The following is a 22601-nucleotide window of genomic DNA, read 5'->3' as shown; positions in this document are numbered from 1 at the left end:
CCGCAGTGGCCCACCCAAATAAAAATTCCTGGAGCCGGGCCTGGGGTGCATCCGCATTTACCTCTGCCTGGAGGCAGCCACGCCGTTCCACCACACGCGCCTGGCCTCACCTTGAAGAGACTGGTGTGTCTGCAGACCAGCCCTAGTATCGCTTGTTGCGCCTGCTCTCATCAGGGCCCGCAGGGAGATCCGGATTGTCACTTCTATCTCCGGAAGCTCCAAGCCGCCTCCAGTCCGATCTCCCCTCACTTGAGTCCATGGTGTCTCGCTCTCTACACCCATAACCCTCGCATGTGCCTACTCAGTGGGTCACCCGTCTATACTTACTTGCTGGTGGACATACTGCATACATTTTCCGTATCCCCCCATCAGTCCTAGTCAATAATGTCAGCCAACAATCTCAGCTCTTAGTGGTGGTCATTGTTGGCCGCAGATTTATTAATATCAATAAAGATTATTAATAACAATATTAATAACATACTGGTTGTACAATCTTCATTTGCGAACTCTAACCATCAATCATGCACATCACATTACAGTTTATGACACCTTCCTCTGATACAGGTGTCCGTCTCTCGTGCACTCATCAGTTCGTAAATGGCACTTGTGTACAACCAGTTCTTAATCAGTTTTATTGGTGTTCCAGTAGTTGGTTGGCCACACCCCTTTTGGGTGTCATGGAGGGGAACTTCTTTGCCTGGAGTTAGGTCCCCAGCTCGCTACCATTTGCGCCCTGCCGTCCGGCCGGGTCTGGGCCGCGAGTGCCGTCTCCGTCTTTTCCTCCCCTCCTTTGTGCGGCCACGTCACCCTGCCGTGCGGCATTGAAAAGTGAGTGGCCCTCCTCCTACACACCGCCCACCGGTGTGTTTGGTTAGCCAACGATTGTAGGATTTCCGCCAACGCCTTCCCCACTGTCCAGCACTGCGACTCTGCTGTTCCTCCGGTGTGGGTGGGTGGGCTTCAAACGATGTCGTTGTCGCGCCGCTCTCCCAGCTCCTTCGAAGACGTTGTGCTTCTGGTGGGGAGCGGCGATGCTTAAATCCCCTTGAGCCCCTAAGGGCTTCAGGTGAAACCCCCTTTGATTGGGGGGGTTCAAAGGTAGCAAGGTTGGCCATTGGTCGCCCCCCATGGGCGCCCAGGTCACAAGGTCACTTCCTGTCGGGGTGTCTGGTGCGCACCCCGTTTCCGCTGGTCCTGGCCGCTTCAGGGCGCCCAGGACCAGTTCCATCCCCCTGTTGGCACCGCGTGGGTTATGGCGCCGGCCCTTGAGCCTCCCCCACCCTGCGGGTGGCTGCGGCGGCCTCTGCAATAACCCTCGCATGTGCCTACTCAGTGGGTCACCCGTCTATACTTACTTGCTGGTGGACATACTGCATACATTTTCCGTATCCCCCCCATCAGTCCTAGTCAATAATGTCAGCCAACAATCTCAGCTCTTAGTGGTGGTCATTGTTGGCCGCAGATTTATTAATATCAATAAAGATTATTAATAACAATATTAATAACATACTGGTTGTACAATCTTCATTTGCGAACTCTAACCATCAATCATGCACATCACATTACAGTTTATGACACCTTCCTCTGATACAGGTGTCCGTCTCTCGTGCACTCATCAGTTCGTAAATGGCACTTGTGTACAACCAGTTCTTAATCAGTTTTATTGGTGTTCCAGTAGTTGGTTGGCCACACCCCTTTTGGGTGTCATGGAGGGGAGCTTCTTTGCCTGGAGTTAGGTCCCCAGCTCGCTACCATTTGCGCCCTGCCGTCCGGCCGGGTCTGGGCCGCGAGTGCCGTCTCCGTCTTTTCCTCCCCTCCTTTGTGCGGCCACGTCACCCTGCCGTGCGGCATTGAAAAGTGAGTGGCCCTCCTCCTACACACCGCCCACCGGTGTGTTTGGTTAGCCAACGATTGTAGGATTTCCGCCACGCCGCAGGGAGGCTCACGTCTTTCTGCGGCTCCCCCCTTTTGCCCCTTGGTTCGTGGCTACCCACAATCCCCCTTTTTTCTCCTTTTTAACGACAACCCGCGAGCGTCATTGCGCCCCACAAGTTGCCCCAGAACACCTCCATTCCCTTGTCGGACAGATGTACCCCATCTTGACCATATAGCTCTGGGCGGCCTGGGTGGATGAGGCCGTGCCGGATTGATTCCAGGCCGTTGGTTGAGCAAAACTTGTGCATGGCGATATTTAACTTGCGCCTCGCGTTATCCACCGCTTTGTTGGAGTCGGCACCCCTCCAGTGCCTCCTGCTGATCATCTCCGACCAAACCACTGTCGTGGTCCCCAGCCATGCCGCCGCTTTGGTGATGTCCCTCTGGATGGCTTGACCCACCGCCTTGCGGCCCAACCGCGTTAGGTCGTTCCCTCCTAGATGTATGATCAGCACATCTGGCAGCCACGCTGAGTCTGCCATGAGGCCGTCCAGGGTCGGTAGCAACTGCTCCCATCTCATGCCGGGCCGGCCGATCCAGCGGATGTATGTCGCCTTGGGTCTGCTTTCCTTGTGGCCCACTCGCCTCCACCAGGCCTCCATTCTGGATATGAATGAATGCCCCACGACCCAGACCAGCTGTGGGCGTCCCCCTGTCGAGAGAAAATGCTCCATTAAGGTGGCTTTCTGCGCACCGGGTGTGGACGAGGGAGGGCAAGGAACCCTGCCGTGCCGCATCCCAAGGCGGCTGCTCCCCCCCCCCCCCACTACCCCTCTCCCCTTTCTTTTTTTTATTTTTATTTTTTTATATGAGATGCGGGCGTATGTAAGACTTGTAGGCCCTGGAGCGCCATCTGCCCACGGCCTGGATCCTGTCCTCTGGCATGCCATACTGTGATGCCGAGGTCGCCGCCCCGATCCTGAAGGAGTGCGGGGCAAATGATGTTGCCTGGAGCCCCGCCTTACTGAGGCCCTGACGCATTATGGCCGTGAACTGGAACCTGCTCAAGTTCCTTCCATCTTGATGTACGAAGAGGGGGCCCTCCCCCGCCGGGCGAGCCGCCATGTATCGAAACAGCCAGCACACTGCGCAGCGCCCCACCTCTGGAATACAATGCAGGCGTATCGTCGTCCCTTTTCGGGCCCTATCAGTTTTGGATTGCCTAAGCGTGAGCTCCACAGCTTTTACCATCGGCTTGATGTCCTTTGCCTGCAAGCAACGCTGCGCCGGGCCTGACCTGTTGGGGGCCACTATTTCGCTTACCCGAAATGCCCCAAAGAAAGCCGTGGTGAACGCGGCCCCGAAGAGTAGCCGCTCATACCTGTCTGCAATGATGCTGGTTAGGGCGCTAAGTAACTGACCCAGCTTGTCGTAATCAATGGGGCGCCTGCCGTCTTTCCTGGTCCCCTCAATTTTTCGCCAGCCTTTCAGGGCTGCTTTCAGGTAGACCGTTGCCGTGGGGTCCTCGCCTGTGTGGAGCCTGGCAAAGTATGCAATGGCGGCCAGGTGCGCCTGTGCCCAAGACCTTGTTTTCTTAGCGTCGAATGCCCATTGCACGAATTTCTCCACCGCTGTGCGCACCTTTGCTTTGTCTTCCAGCGACTCTACGCCCCCGATTCTCATTACTGTGGCCGCGTATTTCTTGTATCTCCTGTGTGCTTCAGAGGTGAGCGAGTGCCCTATTAATCTGGACAAGTCAACCCCCCCAGGTCCCACAGGTATGGTGGAAAGGGGGTCATCACCTCCTCCGCACCGGGTAGAAGCTGTTTGAACCGTGTCATCTGGGACCGGGATAGCGCATCTGCGACCGTGTTCTCTGTCCCCGGCACGTGCCGCGCCTTCAGCTCCAGGTTCCCCTCGAGCTGCAATTTAACCAACTCTCGCATTAGCCTCAACATGCCCGGGCATCTTGCTGCGCCTCTGTTAATGGCCTGCACTACCCCCATGTTATCTGACCATAAGGTGAGCTTCAGGTTCCTTATCTCCTCTTTCCATACCGTCAGTGCCACTACTATTGGGAATAGTTCGAGGAACGTGATGTTTTTTGTGAGCCCTTGCGCATGCCACCTGTCTGGCCACTGGCTGGCACACCATCTGTTCCCCAGGACCGCCCCAAATCCCAGGCTCCCGGCTGCATCTGTGTATAGGGATAGCTGATCCGCTGTCACCCAACCCTTTTTCCAGATCAGCACGCCATTGAAATCCTGCAGGAAGTCGTCCCATACCTGTAGATCCTGCCTTACACCCGTGTTCAGCCGGATGCGGTGGTGTTTGTGGGTGACGCCAGCCGTTAGCGCGGTGAGGCGCCTGGAAAAGACCCTGGCGGGAGGGATGACCCTCGCTGCAAAGTTCAGCCTGCCTATCACCCCTTGGATATCCCTGAGGGTGGCTTTGCGCCGGCCCCGTAGTTTGGCTATTTCTTCCCTGAATTCCTGCACTTTCTCCGGGGGGAGCCTGGCGGTCCCCGCCGTGGAGTCAAGTTCAATGCCCAAGAACGTCAGTCTTGTCGTTGGGCCTGTCGTCTTCTCTTTCGCTAGGGGGACACCGAGTGTTTCGGTCAGGTCCTCGAACGCCGCCAGTGTACTGGCGCACATCGTAGATCCCGCTGGTCCTGTGAACAGGAAATCGTCCAGGTAGTGCAGCTTCCCGCCCCCTTGGTGCCCGTCGTGAAGGGCCCATTCCAGAAAGGTAGCGAATTGCTCAAAGTAGGCACAGGATATGGCACATCCCATGGGCATGGCTTTGTCGACGTACATGTCCCCTTCCCATTGGAAGCCCAGCAGGTGGAAGCTGGTCGGATGCACCGGTAATAAGCGAAAGGCAGATTCGATGTCAGCCTTGGCCATGAGGGCCCCCTTTCCTGACGCTTTGACTAGTGTGATCGCGTCATCCACTGACGCGTAACCCACAGAGCATGCTTCCGGGTCGATGCCATCGTTAACGGACCCCCCCTCGGGGTATGACAAGTGGTGTATTAACCTGAATTGGCCCTTTTCCTTTTTTGGAACCTCTCCTAGTGGGGAGATGACTATTCCTTCCCGCAGTTCCTGAGGGAGGGGGCCCTCGATTCTACCTAGGCTCCTCTCCTTTTCTATCTTCGCGCTCACCACCCGGGGATTCTGCCTCGCTGACTGTAAGTTATTCGCTCCCGTTAATGGCAGTGGGCCTCGAAATGGGATAGTGAAGCCTTCTTCAAAACCTTCAACCAGCGTCCTGGCGTCTGTTTTGTTTGGATACCTGTTTGCTAAACTGCGCAGCTGTTGTGTATTAATGGGGGACCTAGCCAGCTGGCACTGTTGAATGTCCACTAGTGTCCCGCCCCCACTAGCCTTCGGGCTAGTGCTTCTTGTGTTTCTCTCTCTTTTCGCTCTTTGATTCCCGCTTGGAGCCTTTGCACGCCGATGCAGCGTGTCTCCCCCCGCAGCTTGAGCATGCATGTTGGAATTTGCACGAGGAGCCCCATGAACAGTCCCCCGCATCGTATCTCCTGCATATTGCCTTGGTCGCAGGGGGGGAGCTGGACCGCCCGGAGGAATGTTTCTGGTAATTTCTGTTCTTCCCCTTATGGGACGAACTCCGAAAGGACTGGTCGTATTTCCCCGTCCAGGCTCTCACGTCTTTGGCCGCGAGCATTTTATGAATAAAACCTGAAACATCTTCCTCATTCCACTCCATCTCTGGGTGCCTCTGCATCTTTAATCTGAAACCCTTATCGTATTCCAACCATGCGTCCCCGGGGAATTGCCTCTGTGCTGAGTGTATGTTAGCCTCATATAACCATAGGTCAGCTGCGCAATGGGGGAACCTCTCTACTATGATACACGCCATGATCCTGAACGCGTCTAGCCAATTCTCGAAGTTCCGCTCCTTTCTAGCGCCGCGCCTCTCCCTTTTTTCGTCCTCTCTCCTGTCGCATGTGGTCAGGTCGAGGCCCTCCAGCTGTATTTCTAGGAGCGAGAATATATCTATGAATTCCTTGCGCCATATCCTCTCTTTTACTGCGAGAGGAATAAGGCACGCGAGCCCCGTGGCTTTCGTCGTCAAGGAGGCAGGGCCGGGGGATGGTCTGGCGTACAGGTCACTGCCTAGCCCCCCCGACCCCGGGCTCCCGGACCCAGTATTGTACCCCCACCCGGGTAATGGGGAAACCTGATCACCCTGCGGGGACAAGCCCACTTGCTCCTGCACCCTTGACTGCCGGGCCCACCCTGGATCAATCATATGCCACGTTAAGCCCCCTGTCTCGTCAGTGCGTTGTTCCCTGGGCCCCGCCGCCCCCTGCGCCGCGCCGTTCAGGAACGTCGGAGCGAGCGATTTCAAACATTCTTTCACAATGGTACTAATATGCTCACCGTTAACTGCTCTGCCGTTCGTCTCACCCTGCTTGTTGTCGTCTGACCTCGGCGGCGGGGGCTTCTGGCGCACTTTCTTTGGGGGATTCCTCTTGGAGGTCTTCTTTCTCGGCGTGGTCTTAGGCTTCTTGGGTGCTGACGGGCCTGCTTCCTCCTCCGCCTGGCCGTCCGGCCTATTCTCCTTTCCTTTGGCCAAATGGGGCTGGAGCCATTCGTCGCCGTGTACCGCCGATATCTCGCGGATTTTCTTCAGCACTTCCGCCATGTCTCCTGGCTGATCTTCCGCCATGTTGTCCCTAGGGCCTAGGTCCGGTTTCTGCGGGCTGGCCTGCGCCGCTGGGTCGGAAGGAATTCCGGACCCGCCTCTGAACTTCCCTGCACGTGTGTGCTGTTCGTCTGGTGAAACGGCTCAATGCGCGCTCCGAACTGGACACTTGCTTACCGCGCTGGAGCTTGGCAAGGCCGCCGAGCTCGTCGTCCTTCTCCGACGCTTCGGATCACTCGGCCTCGGGTTCCCGGGGAGCTGGGTGGAGAACTTGACCGGCGCGCCGCTCTGTGGGGTCGCCCTTCTGCTTCGGCCGTCCTTCGCCGCCTCCTGCCGCAGTCGGTCCTCTTCAAACGATGTCGTTGTCGCGCCGCTCTCCCAGCTCCTTCGAAGACGTTGTGCTTCTGGTGGGGAGCGGCGATGCTTAAATCCCCTTGAGCCCCTAAGGGCTTCAGGTGAAACCCCCTTTGATTGGGGGGTTCAAAGGTAGCAAGGTTGGCCATTGGTCGCCCCCCATGGGCGCCCAGGTCACAAGGTCACTTCCTGTCGGGGTGTCTGGTGCGCACCCCGTTTCCGCTGGTCCTGGCCGCTTCAGGGCGCCCAGGACCAGTTCCATCCCCCTGTTGGCACCGCGTGGGTTATGGCACCGGCCCTTGAGCCTCCCCCACCCTGCGGGTGGCTGCGGCGGCCTCTGCAAATCCCATCCACCATGAATCGAATCGCCCACCAGACACCTCCAGCTGCTTCTGCCCACAGCTGTGCCTCACGCCTCCTCCTGGTCACTCTCTTTGCAGGCAAGCCGCCGGTCTCCTCCAGAGTTGCGGACAACAGCCCGAGCGCTCGCGCAGTCTCCAATCTGCACAGCAGGGCTCCCGCCTGATATCGGGCCGCTCGCTCACCTCGCCTGCTCATCACAACAAATGCCGCTAGCGATCCAGGTCACAGGCTCCCCTTCTGTGGTTTGTGGGGTCCCGGCTTGGCAAAATGGATGCTTTTATCGGCCGTGGCGAGCGGAGCTCCGAAGGATCGCTGTTACTCAACCGTCATCTTGCCAACGGCAGGGCCCAGTTTCTTTAGGAGGTCAGTTTTCAAAATATTGTTGACGATAATCTGCTGTAGGAACTATCATTCTTCGATTTCTCATTCTCCGGCATAAACACAGTGCAGTAAAGCCTTAGCCAAGAAGGCATGATAGGAACTTTTAGAATGCAGGGTATCGCAGTCACTGATAATGGCTTGTGCCAAGGTTGGCTTTTCCAGGCAGACCAATATAAAGGCATGAGCCCTTGAAGAACGATTCACAAAAGAATTATGCATCCATGAAGTGGCTTTACAGGGCTAGCACTTGACCAGAGTTTGTGTGCCAGTTCAGTCTGGTGAATTGTGTCACAGACTGGTCATCTGCCCTTCGGAAATGCACCAGGGACAGGGGAAGCTGCACTAAGGAGGTTAGGAGCACATTGGACTTTGGGACTAAGATAAAGGCACCAATTAAATAAACAGGGGGGTTATGCAGGCCATGAATAATAAGGTGACTCCACATTCATCAAAAAGAAGTTAAGTTTCCGACTGACTGGAGGGTCAGAGAGGCAAGCAGAGATGGAAAAGAGGAATGAATTGATAAAGAGGGACAGAACCATGTATGATCTGCCAAGTTTGAAGGCAGGTGTTTGCCTAGTTAAAAATATGATTAAGATGGTAAAACATGAGGGCTTACATTCATAGACCTGACTCGGCATGATTTGCTGTGTTAGAGATGTATTTAGCATAAAAGCGAATTTAAAACATAGATAACATCTAGCACAGGAGAGGAAGCTTCCTGCAAATGAAAACTGGGATTTTTCAACACCTGTTCGAAGGAAGAGGATGCTATTGTACATATTGTAGTCTTGCCTACAATTTTTCCATATTGAACCTGAATAATACGAACCACCAAAGGAATTTTGGCATTGCTAAATACTAGACTCACAACGCCCCTGTACATACACAATTGACTGAATAACTCCTGCTGGCAGTATAGCAGGAAATAGCTAAACAGATATTCCTACAGATAATGTGTCAGGTTTGGAATTTGGCTATGAAAAATCATATTTATAAGATGAAGTTAAAAAACAGGATGCCTTCAAAGATTCTTGGCTCCTTGGTGGCTAAATACTAAGTGAGGGAATTCATAGAAAGCACCCGAGATATTTAAGCACTATAAGGTTAATAAAAGGGGAATGGAGTTCGAAGAGTCCCAGAATTGGTCTGGTCCCTCATAGCAAACAAAAACTAATGAAAACTAATGAAAACAACAGGAAATCAGTAGGGCCTGGAATCTTTGGGGAGATACACATATTTAACACTCATTTTATCCTTTTTTAAATAACGGTGGTCTCAAGGGAACATGTGGCGCATGTTACAAAACACAAAATAAGTAGCCTGTCCAATTCATAATTTTCGATGGCTTGGCTAACAAATACATATACTGCCAAGCAAACACTGCAAATTAGATTAAGGATTGACATGGCACACAGTGTCAAGAAATTGGCAAACAGGAACAATAAGCAAGTACATTTACCTGAGCTCTAACCGTGCAAGAAAATCCCCACATAGCTTTGTCTGGAGTGTTATGTTCACGACCACTTCTCATTTCAAAAGAGAAAGTTACTGTATCTCCTTCCACCTTTACAACGGAGAAGAAAAGCTGTTTAAGAGCATGTTAAAAATCAGATACTTACATGAGGAATTGGCTCTCTTTTTCAAAACAAGTCTTTTGTGGAATACATATAAAATCTGAGTTAAACAGAGCCAATAAGGTTCACTTGCTGTAACCTAATTTGGGTGCTACAATGCTGGCCTATATGTAATGTGGCCCGCTCTTAAATTCACAACAATAATGCATGTCTACTCTTTAAGCACTATATGAGAACTGAAATCCAGAGACAGCTGTTATAATGCTTATGCATATTAATGACAACAAACTTGCACTCAGTCAACTTTGGCAATTCTCTTTAGAGTCTACCTCTTTCCATTACATGAATGTGTTGTTTCCATAGCAATCCCTCATGTGGAGAATAATAAGTTATCAAAGTCTGGGCACCAGGGTATCCTCCTGGCTTTATTACAGCACAAATGGGTAAAGTGCCCATCTGCTCAGTTAACGTTGGTGGCCCATATGACAAGCTGAAGTGACAAAGGGTGGAAGAGATACTTAAAACATTGGGTCCTGATGTTATCTGTCAACAGGTAAAACATATTCCATGGAGAACAGGAGAGCTGAGTATAAGGGGGTATACTCTGCTAGCGCTCTACGCTTAGGGGGTGGCTTTATTGGCTAAAAGTCATGTTGGGCCTGCTAAACGTAAGTTAGTGGATAAGTGGGGAATGGGGGAGATTGTAGAGTGTCATGCTTTAGGTTTACTATCTATGGTTCCAATCAGGATGATCCAAAAGTATTTGAAGATCCAGAAATTGAATTAGCGGCTTGGTCTACCCTATTCCTAGTTTGTGGGGATTCAAACCTACATCTAGATGTAGGAAGGAAACAAACAACCAAAGATCACGGGAAAAAGACCCATATAGGGCTTTGGTGTCCTTAATGGACAGTCATGGATTGGTTGAAATCCCGGAAAATAAGACGACACTGGACCCTGGCTTCACTCATTTCACATGTCCACATTATGTCCATTAGATTATTTTTTGGCCTCTGTTGGATTAGTGGGTTAGGTTGACATTAGGAAACTACCAATGCTTTTCTCTGATCATCACCCACTTATCCTGGAATTTTCAGGGCTGGAAGGGTTCAGGCCTCAGGCTAAGTGGACTTTTGACAGAAAGTTGCTTTGAAATATCCAATATTATATGAGGAAATGGGTAAGGAATTTCTTTGATCTGAACAGATATAGCACGTCACGTGGGCTGGTCTGGGATGCTTTTAAAGCGGGGTTGAGAGATGAGACCATCAGTTTTGTTGCATAAAAGAGGAAGCAACAAGAGGCTGAGATCAGGGGGCTATATGGAAAACAAGCTAAACTGGAACAGAGTAACACTGAGGGGGTCATACAGGGGCAAGATGTCACACAAACTCAACAAGAAATAACAGTGGTAAAAGCCATGATCAACAGCTACCATACTAAGGTGGCGATGGAAAAGTTTAAATCACATAAAAATGAGAGAGATTAATTTTGGGAGACTGTTGGAAGGCTTTTAGCCCTACGTACTAAGAAAAGGGAAGTTAATAGAAATATTCCGAGCATTAAAAGGAACGCTAGGTCATTCACCACAAATCTTACAGACATTGTCAAAATGTTTGAAAACCACTATGGGTTTTATATTGCAAAAATACCCCGCAAACTAGTTCGCTGGCAGAAGAGATACAGCTAGAAGAAGGGAGGGGTAAGATGGATCCAGATCAAAATAGAGAGCTAGACGCAGATATCCCTTAAGAAGAAGTCGCTGGTGCGCTAAATTTACTGGCCTCAGGGAAGGCAGCAGGCCCAGACAGAATCCCCATCGAGCGCTACAAAGTGTATCTAGAACTAGAACCATTTTTACTGGACATGCTTTTAGTGGTGCAGCGGGATGGGGTACCTCCTCAGTCTTGGCAGAGCACAGACATTGTCATCTTACTGAAAAAAAATGAGCCTCCAGACAACCCGGGCTCTTATAGGCCTATCTCCTTGATCAATTTCTATGCCAAACTATACTCCAAAATCCTTGCGGTCCGCCTGATCATGCCGTAGTAACACTGGCTGTGCGGTTTCGACTGCAGCTGTCTCGACGTCGAGATCCTATGCTCAAACGGAGACCTCTCTCTCGACGCTGCACGTCGCCCGGTTGACGGCAGCGGAGGTACCTTGACTCTCGACGCTGAAGTCTTCGTCGTCGGAGAAAGGTGGCTCTTCGTCGACGTCGATGGAAACTTCGACGCCGATCCCGACGCCGAAGGAGAGTAAGTCGGGACCTCTCTCGACGTCGATCGCGCTCTTCGCTTTTTCTGTCTCTTTGGAGACCTACCTCTCTCAGAAAGACCATAAATTTTTTCTCTGTCTTTGAGGGTTCTGCTTGACAAAGTCTTGCAGTGTTCACAGTTCTTCACAGAATGTGTTTCAGGGAGACAAAGGATACACACAGGATGTGTGTCAGACCTAGCTTTCTTCTTCCCACAGGAAGGGCAGGGATCAAAAAGCAAAGGCATTTTGACAAAAATTAACCTTTTTTAAAGCTCAGAAAAGGCAGCAATCTCTCTCGAAGGTCAAAAACCGTCGAGTGAAATAAAAAATTGAAGAAAAACACCAAGAATTTTTGACAGAAAGCCAAAAAAGGTGGGAGCTGTTAAACCAGGGTCCTGACAGAAGGAGCCGGAAAGAACAACTGACCTAACTGTCACCCCTGAGGCATGATGGGAAGCCTGGGGTCACGGCTGCCTTAAAGGCACGGTGCCAGTTTTTGCTGAAAATGCTTTCATTTTCTATGTTATTGCTTTTCAATGCAGCCTGTGGCTAACAATGTCTATTTATTAGCAATTTTCAGGATTTATGAGTGCTTTTACTCATTAAAACCCAAAGTTCAAGGGCTATTGGACCTGATGTGTTTTTTATTTCCTTGCTAATTTCAGTGCATGTATAAGTGATTACATTGTTTAGCCTGTTTGGGGCTGCATTGATATGAGAAAAAAATATTATATGTACATACATATATGTGGAGCGAGATATATATATATGTTTTTCCATATATATTTTTATATTGTTTCCGGGGTCCAGCACATGGGTGGGAATATTCAGTGCTTATGACTATTGATGAGGATCCCCTGGAAGAGAACTGCACTTCTATTTCCCTCTTTAATCTCGACTCCGCTCTTATGAAACAGCCTCTAATCACTGATTTGAATGTGCCCCAAATTATCTTGGTGCATTTTTACTTTCATAATTTCCTGGACTGCGCCTGTTAGCATCAGGTCTTTAAGTAGGTAATCAAGGAGTTTTCAGCCCAAGTACATCCTTTTGATACCACAGCCAAGTCCCTTGCATTAGTTATCAGTATCCAATACGAGAATGTAATTTGTTGTTATTGTGCTTCCCTTACGGCTCGTTGGCGGCATCTGTTCAAGCGTGTGTAATCTATGTGTGTATAGAATTTATCTGTATGGGAGTAATGTCAGTAGTCCTGAAGTACAGGGTGTGGATGTTTCCATTTATCCACTAATATCAGGTCTTCTAAAGGCTTCTTCCCTTGGTTATAATAATGCGTGCACATGACTGTGGTTACTCTTATTTGTGTCCAAGTTCATACCCAAGTTGAAATTATTATAAGCATACCTGCAGCTTTTTCCATCATTCTCTGTAGAGCTGCACAAAGGAAGCCCTACTGATCTACATTAGGTACACAGATCGAGGCTAAAGACAGCTAGAAAGCCCTGTAATCTCCCACTTAATAGCCATTTACCTGCAGGGTCTCTGATAGATGTCTGTGGAGTTTATGGAAAATGTTCAGACATCGAAATGCCCATGTGCCTGGTTTTTCCAACAGCCAGAGGCCAGCTATTGAGGCGAGTCTCATCTCCTATTTCCTTAACAAATGTGTCCCTTGCTGGAAACCAATTTGCATAACTCACTTTCTTTTTTTTTCTTTTTTTTATTCTTTTTATTAACAACAAAGAAATAGGTGGTGATCGTCACAGTCAAGTCATTAAGTATCTACATTCAAGCGCAGGGGATTTCAATACATACATAGTTATCACGATATGGAGGCATTAAACAGTACATCACATATCGTTTACAGTGAATGCGGTTCGTCAATCGAGACGATCTGGGGGGGTTCACAGATGTTCCCTCTGTGTTCGTTCCAGGTGGTCCATATTTGCATCCATTTCCGAGGGCACCCCCGTGCCTCGTACACCGTCTTTTCTTGGAGCATGCACCACTCCATATCAGTTTTCCACAGGCCGACTTTAGGAGGCCGGACCGCCACCCCACAGCCTAGCAATGTTCCTCTTGGCTATTGTAAACCCTAGAGTGGCCCACAGCTTTCCACTATGTGACAGGTCTGTAGGTTCCCATATGTTTAACAGGCACCTTTTTGCTTCAACTCGGAGCTCTACCCCCCCCAGACTTCCTGCATACACCGGGTCACTCTGGTCCAGAGGCGCAACTAGAGTCAAATTTCGGGGGGTGGGGCTAAGAATTTTTTTTGGGGGGGGGGCTGAACCTTTAATCAGTAGGCAGAGTGGAGCTGCAGGGGCTCTTAGAAGGGGTGAAACAACTGCAAGGACTAATTAACATTCAAATGGTCTTCTAAAGACCTGTGAAACGTTTGGGTGCGGCTCTGTGTGTGCCCGGGATCTGTCTCATCCCGGGCTGCCACACACGACGGGGGGGCTGAAGCCCGGTGAGTTCAATGGGTGTTGCGTGCCTGCTCGGGTCCAATAGTGCTTCAACAGTGGGCATTCCCAAAGTATGTGGAAGTAGGTCCCCACCTCCCCGCATCCCCGCCTACAAAGCCCATCTGCACTTCGGCCCATTCGCTGCAGTCTAGTCCATGAAAGGTAAACTCGGTGTAAAATTTTTAGCTGAATGAGCCGGAGTCTGGCCGAGACGCAACCTCCTTAGGGGAGGCAAGTGCAGTTCTCCATTCTTCCTCATCTATTTCTAGGCCGTCGGATTCCCATTTACCTTTGAGGGGGAGCAGTAGGTCTGGGGAGTTGTTAATGATTTTTTTGTACGTGAGTGATATGGCATGTTCGGGGAGGTGGCCATCTAGAAGCCTATCCTCCAGCGGTGATGAGGCAGGGGGCTGTGTTCCCTCAGGAATGTTGGCCTGGAGGGAGTGTCTGACCTGTAAATATCTAAAGTGTTCCGAGTGTGCTAGTTCGTAGGTGTGCTGGAGCGAGGCAAAGGGTATCATCCCTTTCGGGCCCCATAGGTCTCGGACGTGGGATATGCCTATGAGGTCCCAGTTTTGGAACCCCTTGGTGCGACCGAGCCTGCCCAGTCTCTCTGAGACCCAGAGGGGGGTGGCCATCGTGAGGGTGTCAGCCCATCCTAATTTACGTTGTACAATATGCCACAACTGCACTGAGTGTTGTGTGGGCCCCGTCAGCGGGTATCGTCCCGGTTTGGAGTAGAGCGCAGCTTCAAAGTTCCTGCCCGGCAAGAGCCAACTGTCCATTCCGTACGCAGGGTCGTTCCCATCACTGTACGTGCCCTGGTTAATGGCCGAAAGGTGCGCGGCCCAGTAATATTTACGGATGTCAGGGAGCGCTATGCCGCCATCGAACCATCCTAGGGTCAGTTTCTGAATGGATATGCGGGGCGTTCCAGACCACAGCAGTTCCCTGTGTGTGGCCTCGATGGAAGCGAAATAAGAAAGCGGGACCAGGTCTGGGTAGTTTTGTAGGGCATACAAGAACCTAGGCAATGCCATCATTTTGAAGAGCGCTGCCCGCCCGAGGAGGGATAGTGGAAGCTGTCGCCAAGAGGCAGCGTCCCTTTTGAATCGCTGCAGAGGCGGGAGATGGTTCCTCTCGTATCTGGTCTCCGGCTCTTTGGAGATAAAGACCCCCAGGAAGCGGAACCCCTCTTGGCTACCGCGATAGGGCAGTTGCGCAGGAGCGCCTCCCCGCAGGACATAGAGGATGGACTTGCCCCAGTTAATGATAACTCACTTTCTTAACTACTTTCAATCATATATGTAGATTATTCGGTCCATACATTATAAGTAGTAAACTTAAAGACTGCCATTCCAGGTATATTTTTTGAAAAGCTATACCAAGCATAGCTTTCTCTTCCCATTCATCCCCCATTTACCTGTGGTTCTCACTTCACCATGGATGGCTGTGCCCCCCCCTTAAAGTTTATCCCAGCCTCCATCTTAACTCATCCTTCCCAAAGAACCGCACCCTAGCTGATATACTGAGATCCCAAATAGAAAAGAAAGATAAAGCAAAATTTTTTGCTATCTTTCTCTCTCACTGAAAGTGGTCTGATGCACAACTCCCCTTTTAAAATGTCATGCATGGAGCCATAGGAGCATATATTTTTCCTTTCCTCCCAATTAACTGTCATCTCCGCTCCACCCCAGCCACCCATCACAATCATGTCCAAGCTCCACCTCCTTCCATGCTTAAAAGAATATATGGTAGCATTTTTGCGCCTTGATTTGCACATTGTTTTAGACAATTTCCACTGTCACTAGTCTATATCAGTCACTTGGTTTATGGCCTGCCAAGTCTGCCTCATGATTGCCACTCAGGTGCATCGGTTCCTTGGTTGTTGAGGAATCTTTGTCATATGGTCTGGCAATCTGCTTCTCTGTGTGTCGCCGTTAGGAGTTTTCTCTTCTGGCTTTTAGGGAGGGGGAGATGGTGGGGAGAGAGATAGTGGGAGTTGGGGAGAGAGATAGTGGGAGTAGGGGAGAGAGAGAGATAGTGGAGAGGGTGGAGAGAGAGTGAGTGTGTTCTCTCTCTCTCTTTGATTTGGTTGAATATGGAGTACTTGTGTTACATTTTAAATGGCTGCTCCCAAAGGTATTATATGTCCCTGGGCACTCCAATCAGTATTGAATGTTCTGGCTCATAAGGAAGTCTGTGCAGTGTCATAATGGACATGACCTACTGAATTTGCATTTTTACACCATTACAAGAAATAGTACCCTTTTCATTACTTTTGATATTAGAGGTCCTTGGTCTTCAGAGTGGAACCTTGCTGTACTGTCCGCTGGCAAGCAGTTGGTTCGACTGCACATGGCTGCTCTGTGTGCAAATGTAAAGTAACCAGGTTCTTCCATTATAGCTGCACTTAGGCTTTGAAATCATTGCACTCCACTCACATGAGTATGTGTTTAAACTTATCAATTTTCTTGATAAGCAATTTTCCAACTCCTCTTGCTTCTCCTGGACAATAATGCACTGTTTCTCCAATGTGAGCATGCAGCAATTGTACTGTTTGATATTAAGAACATTTTCATCTGCTCTCTCCTCCAGCATGTTGTGTCTATCAGATCCGTTACACATCTTTAAATGTTCTTGATTCCCTCCACCAAGTCTGTTTTGACTTACGTTATTTCGCATTTTTAGCAATGCAAAGCAATGCTCTGTGAAACTATATGTAATCTTGCCAGCATGTTTCCCCTGTGCTGTAAGCTCCTCTCTCCGCCACTGCCAGAAGTTTGAGCTTTATTTTCTTGGTGATTAGACTTCATAAGATTTCCATGCTATAGCATAGCCTTACGATTCTACTCTTTTTGTTGGCATTTGTGGGTACCATAGTGTGCAGCTTTTTTTAGACTGGTGCCACTCAGTCACCTCTACCCTCTTCTCCACTCTTTCTAGATAATGCGGGCCATGTTATGCACATCCCCTATGCAATCAAGTTTTTGTTATCCATCACGCAAAATCACCTATATGTTGTCCCATTGTATGGGTGCAGTCTGTCTTGCTTTCCCTAATGTACTATCCCTACTGCATTCTGGTTTACTGCCTTTTCTTAGAAACTGTTCTTCCTGATTGACTGTCTCCCCTGTGTCTCAGCTGGTGATGGCTTTGCAATGCACTATGTGGGCACAGATTGTTTCTCTCGAAGATTTAAACTAGTTGCAGATAAACCAGTCAATGGTTGTAGGAGAGTAGGGTCTGCTATCCTATGGTCACCCCAAATTTTTGCTTTTTGCTTCACTGGTTTTCGACTACTGAGGCTGTGGGCCTGCTGATCAGACCCCCAGCCTGCTGTTCTCTCACTAAATTACTGACACATGTGCTATAGGCACATACCAATTGGAAATGGACTCCTTGTCAGCCCCTGTATAATGCACTATAGGTGCCCAGGGCATAGGGGCCACCAAGGCCTACCAGGGGCTGCAGCATATCTTTTGCCACCCCTGGCTGGTTCTTAAATTGACACAACTGGCTGATCACTCAGCTGGGGTAAGGTGGTGTAAGCACCCCTTGCTTAGATATAGTATACCTATATCTAAACCTATATCTGGACACATGTAAACCTGTGAGCCACTCCTATGGAAGGCCTCATCAATCCTGGAGGCAGAGTGCGTGGTTTTATGTGAGATGGAGCTCTAGCATGAGCTGAGCCTGTCTGCAGCTGTCGGGAACAACTCCCTAAGCTGTTTCAGGATAATGCCATACCATATACTCTTAAGTGCCTTATAATCCTCGCGGTTAAATAGCAACTTTGGTTTGGCTTTATCAAAACATGTCGTGTAAGGTGTCATACGATTTGGAATACTATCCCCTCGCCAGTTCTGGCGACGGGGATAGCATTCCACCCCTCTAGAGGGGTAAGACATGTTCCTTTACTGTAATGCGGTTAATTTCTCCAAAGACCTTAGATCCACAAAATGGATGCCTCTGCCACAGACAAATGTCTGGACCCCTGCAGCTGACCGAAACTCGGCCAAATGGGTCCTGGACAAAGGGTTTCCTGTCACAGGAGGGTGTCACCGCCCTCCAGACAGGAGATAGTGGATTGTAGCAGGGAGGTCTGAAAGAAACCAGACACTGCCTGGGGCGCACAAGGCTGCCCCTTGCATAATCCGGCCAAACCGGTTCTGGGGCACTCCAGCCCTCGTGCCAGGGCGGCCTGGAACAAAGGAAAGGGGTGTATCCACCCCCTTCCTGGGTCCCACCCATAGGGGGGGACCTAGCAGGTAATCACGCCCCCCAGATTGGAATAAGAGTGGGAGCAGTGCCAATGCACATCAGATTTCCTGGAAGAAACATTAGAAACGAAACTCTGGACCCTTGGACCTCCATCTCAACGTGGAAGCCCGAAGAATCTCCCTTGTGGTCAAGGAGTGACCACCCTGCAGCAGCAGGCACCATCCAGCCCTCGACGTCTACTTAGTTGCAGTTCCCGCCGGAACTCGAGCGACTGAGATCGACGAGATCAAGCTTGCCTGCCTTCCAACAGCCCGATCCACAGTCCCTGCAGAGCTGAGACCCGTGGAGGCGACCGGAAGCGTGGGGCACGCCATCTTGAATTGACCACGAGACGCTGACCGTGCAGCCCACGAGTGACCCTCGAAGCTGTGCACCGGGGTTTGAGAAGCCCCCACCCTGAGCTACTCCTGAGCCGAAGTTCAGCCCTCCACACTCGACGAGTGCTGCGTGGGGCCCTTCTGCTCCATTTGGCTCAACGCGTTGGCCCGGTCACTTGCCAGCCGGCTAGTGGTCCCTGTGCCGACGAAACTACAAAGAAGACTCGTGAATCTGGTTGCTCCAGATCCACACCAGCTCCCCTGAAAAGGAGCCCCGACTCTGACCTTCCTGGTCCGAGTGAGAAGCAATCTTCCGATCCCGCGTGGATTGCTCTTGCCAAGTGTTGTTTGCTCCAAACTTGAAGCCGACTGCACCGACGGTGAGAGCCTGCGTGGGACAGATCGTGACCTGCTCCTGGACGTCGCAGATGCCCCAGAGCCCACGTGACAGCGGAGAGAAGCTCCTCGACGACCACCTGATTGCGCCCGACATTGCCTGGTTCCGTCCTGGTTCCACCCTGGTCACTGCTGAGTGACCCAGACTCTGTCCCCTCTGCTTTCAGGTACCCTTCGACTTGAGTCCACCCTTGGACTCCACCGGACACTTCATCTTCAACCCGCCTGCAGCCCTTTCAGCTTCAAGCACCAAGAGCCTGCGTGTCAAAACCCGACGCCACTTCGACCCTGTGCACCCACTTCCTGTGGGTGAGGTAACTTTGCTCCGCCGGTGTTCCCACACTGGTGCACATCTCTAGGGTCTGTGTGTTAAGTTTTGTTCCTCTAGGTCCAGCGGAAGTGTCCTTAAACTTTAACTTTATGACTTTTACGCACCATTGGTTAACATTGGTGCATGCGTGCGCTTTCCGCACATCTCCCGAATCCCGAGGGCCATTCCCTACTTCAGCATTGCTTGTCCTGACTGCTCCCAGCGATTCCCTAGGCCCTAGGCCTAACCACTGCTCGAGTGGCGTCTCTTATACCACTTGTTTAGTATATGGTTTGAGTGGCCACCCGCCCTCATCCATAATTGTGCAACTTGTATGTTTAAACAGTGCTTTTGATTTAACGCTTGTGCCCCTTTATTCATAAAGAATACTGGGGATTGTTTTTAGTAATAAACACATATATTTTTATAATATATACTTGTGTGGTGTCCTTTCATTTGATATTACAGGATTGTATGTGGTAAAACAGCTCGCTTAACACGACCTCTTAAGTTAAGCCTTTAGGCTGCTTAGTCCATGCTACCCCTAGGATAGCTTGTCTAATAAGGTTGACTTACAACCAGACACCATAAGGGATTGTTTGGTCTGATAATAGGTGGTTCCAGAATTGGAAACATCACCTATCAGGCCAACTTCTCACATTGGTGAGCAGCGGTGCGGATTTGAGCTTGCTGTTGTTTTACCATTGCAATCTTTGTATCAAATTGAAAGATCACATCAGGTACCTCTAGGTACATATAAATCAAAAGCTTAGCATATTAAGTTCTACTGAACTTAGTAGTTGTAGATTAAAGGGATTAGCACACCCTGACTACAACTCACTAGCAAGGTACAGTAGGAAAACACTTAGTGTAGGTAAGTGCACCACTTACACCTCACTAGCAGCCATGTCTGACACAGGAAAAGCCTCAGGGTCTACTCCTGTGACAGTTGACCTTACCCAGGCAACTTTTGGATATGACAAACTAACCCGAAGAGACTTGATTGCCTTGTGCAAAGCAAGAGGGTTAAAAAGGGGCAGAAGCCCCACCTGCCAAATCCTGGTAGAAATCCTAGAGCAGGATGACTTAGAAAGGGCAAAGGTAGCTTCCCTAGAAACAGGAAATGGAGGGAACCCCCCTGAAGAGGAGGAAGAGGACTCAGAAGTTGAGGACTTAGAAGATCAGGATCAGAGGGGTAGCCAGGTTCCAGTTGCCAGGCTTAGCCAGGCCAACTTGGACCTACTGGGGAATGGAGAGGGCCAGCACCTCCCCAGAACCCACCATGGGATTCTCCCAGGCAACAGAAGAGTGAGATCTCCCTCAGGGGACTCTCATATTTCTAGTGCCTCCAGAGAACCAGAGAGAGGCATGACTGCTTCTCAGAAAGCTGAGCATAGGGCTAGAATGAGGGCTGTCAAACTCCAAATAGAGAGAGAGGAGGTAGCCCTGAGTCAAGCTAGACTTACCTTAGCTCAAGCTAAACTTGCCTTGGCAAGAGAGCAGAAATTAAGTGGCTTAGATGCCACTGGTGGCAGCAAATTTCCAAGAGAAAAAGACAGGGGCTATGACAATAGAAACCTGACAAAAATTGTGCCCCCCTTTAAAGAAGGGGATGACATCCACAAATGGATGACTGCTCTTGAGAGAGCCTGCATGGTACAGCAGGTTCCTGAGGATCAGTGGGCTGCAATTTTATGGTACTCCTTTTCTGAGAAAGGGAGGGACAGGCTCCTCACAGTTAGACCTGAGGATGCCAAAAATTACACTGTCTTGAAGAGTGCTCTTATTAAAGGGTTTGGCCTAACCACTGAGCAATACAGGTTGTTGTTCAGAGACACCCAAAAAGCACAGACTCAAGACTGGACTGATTTCGTGGAGTGTGCCACTAAGGCTTTGGAGGGTTGGTTACAGGGAAGTAAAGTTTCAGACTATACAGGATTGTACAATCTTATGATGAGAGAACAGATCCTTAATAACTGTACAAACCAGCTGTTGCATCAATACCTTATTGACTCTGATCTGACCTCTCCCCAAGAATTGGGAAAGAAGGCAGACAAATGGGTCAGAACAAGGATTAAGCAGAAACCCCAGAACCAAGGTGGTGACCAGAAGAAAACAGACCAGAAGGGTGGTAATCAGAATCAGAAAGATAAAGAAAAAGACCAGAAGTCTTCAGGCCCCCAAACTAATAGTAAGGAGGGTGGTTCCCAAAATGGAAACAAGAAGAAGAAGAACAAAGGTCCAAAGACACCTTGGTGTAATACCTGCAAATCAGTTTCACACTGGGGCAGTGAGTGCACCAAGGCAAATCCAGTTCCCACCACTACAGCTCCTAAAGCAACTGCAACCCCAAGTACAGTAAGCAGTGGTGGAACACAGTCCAAGGGTGTAGCTGGGTTGACCCTGGGTATTGAAGTAGGATCTGGCCTAGTCAGAATCCCTACACAGGCAGTTCTCCTGTATGATGTGGACATTGAGTTGCCCACTGCAGTAAGCCCCAGTAACCTGGGCAAATACAGGCAGACTCCCTTAATTAATGAGAAACTGGCTCAAGCCTACAGGGACACATGTGCCAGTGTCACAATGGTGACACCTGGCTTTGTGGACCCTGGACAGATTGTACTAGGTGAGAGCTACCTAGTGACCAATGCCAGCAACTCCACTACTTCCCATAGTGTGGCAGTTGTGAACTTCTCCTGGGGAGGGGTTGATGGCCTAAAGAAAGTTGTGGTGAGTGCAGACCTACCAGTAGACTGTCTGTTAGGCAATGACCTTGAAAGCTCAGCATGGTCAGAAGTGGAGTACAGGACTCATGCAGAAATGCTAGGGATTTCAGAGCATGTCCTTGCCATGACAAGGGCTCAGGCTAAGAAGTGCGTTCCTGAACCAGTGGTGGATCTTGAAACAATAGACCAACCACAACCCAAGAGAAGGAGCAAGAGAGGAAAGGCTCAGCCTTCCCCCTTGCCCCAGGTTGAGGATCAAGTTTCAGAGGAAACTGATTCTGCAGTCCAAGAGGAGACTGTCTCTGAGGAGCTTGAACCTGACCAGGTTGAGTTTCTGGGCCAGTGCCAGTGTCACAATGGTGACACCTGGCTTTGTGGACCCTGGACAGATTGTACTAGGTGAGAGCTACCTAGTGACCAATGCCAGCAACTCCACTACTTCCCATAGTGTGGCAGTTGTGAACTTCTCCTGGGGAGGGGTTGATGGCCTAAAGAAAGTTGTGGTGAGTGCAGACCTACCAGTAGACTGTCTGTTAGGCAATGACCTTGAAAGCTCAGCATGGTCAGAAGTGGAGTACAGGACTCATGCAGAAATGCTAGGGATTTCAGAGCATGTCCTTGCCATGACAAGGGCTCAGGCTAAGAAGTGC

The 22601-nt window shown here is 50.1% G+C and overlaps 1 protein-coding gene across 4 annotated transcripts in view; it reads right to left on the bottom strand.

The window, feature by feature from the left end:
• Nucleotides 1-22601, bottom strand: part of HECTD4 (HECT domain E3 ubiquitin protein ligase 4) — a 2216728-nt gene that overhangs the window by 1653013 nt on the left and 541114 nt on the right. For all 4 annotated transcript variants that reach the window (XM_078667422.1, XM_078667425.1, XM_078667423.1 and 1 more), the window contains exon 23: nt 9113-9217. In XM_078667422.1, coding sequence (XP_078523548.1) covers nt 9113-9217 — 105 coding nt within the window. The remainder of the gene's footprint in view (nt 1-9112; nt 9218-22601) is intronic.

This window comes from Lissotriton helveticus, chromosome 11, assembly GCF_964261635.1.
Source record: "Lissotriton helveticus chromosome 11, aLisHel1.1, whole genome shotgun sequence".
Lineage (NCBI taxonomy): Eukaryota > Metazoa > Chordata > Amphibia > Caudata > Salamandridae > Lissotriton > Lissotriton helveticus.
This window is presented reverse-complemented; position numbering and strand designations above follow the sequence as displayed.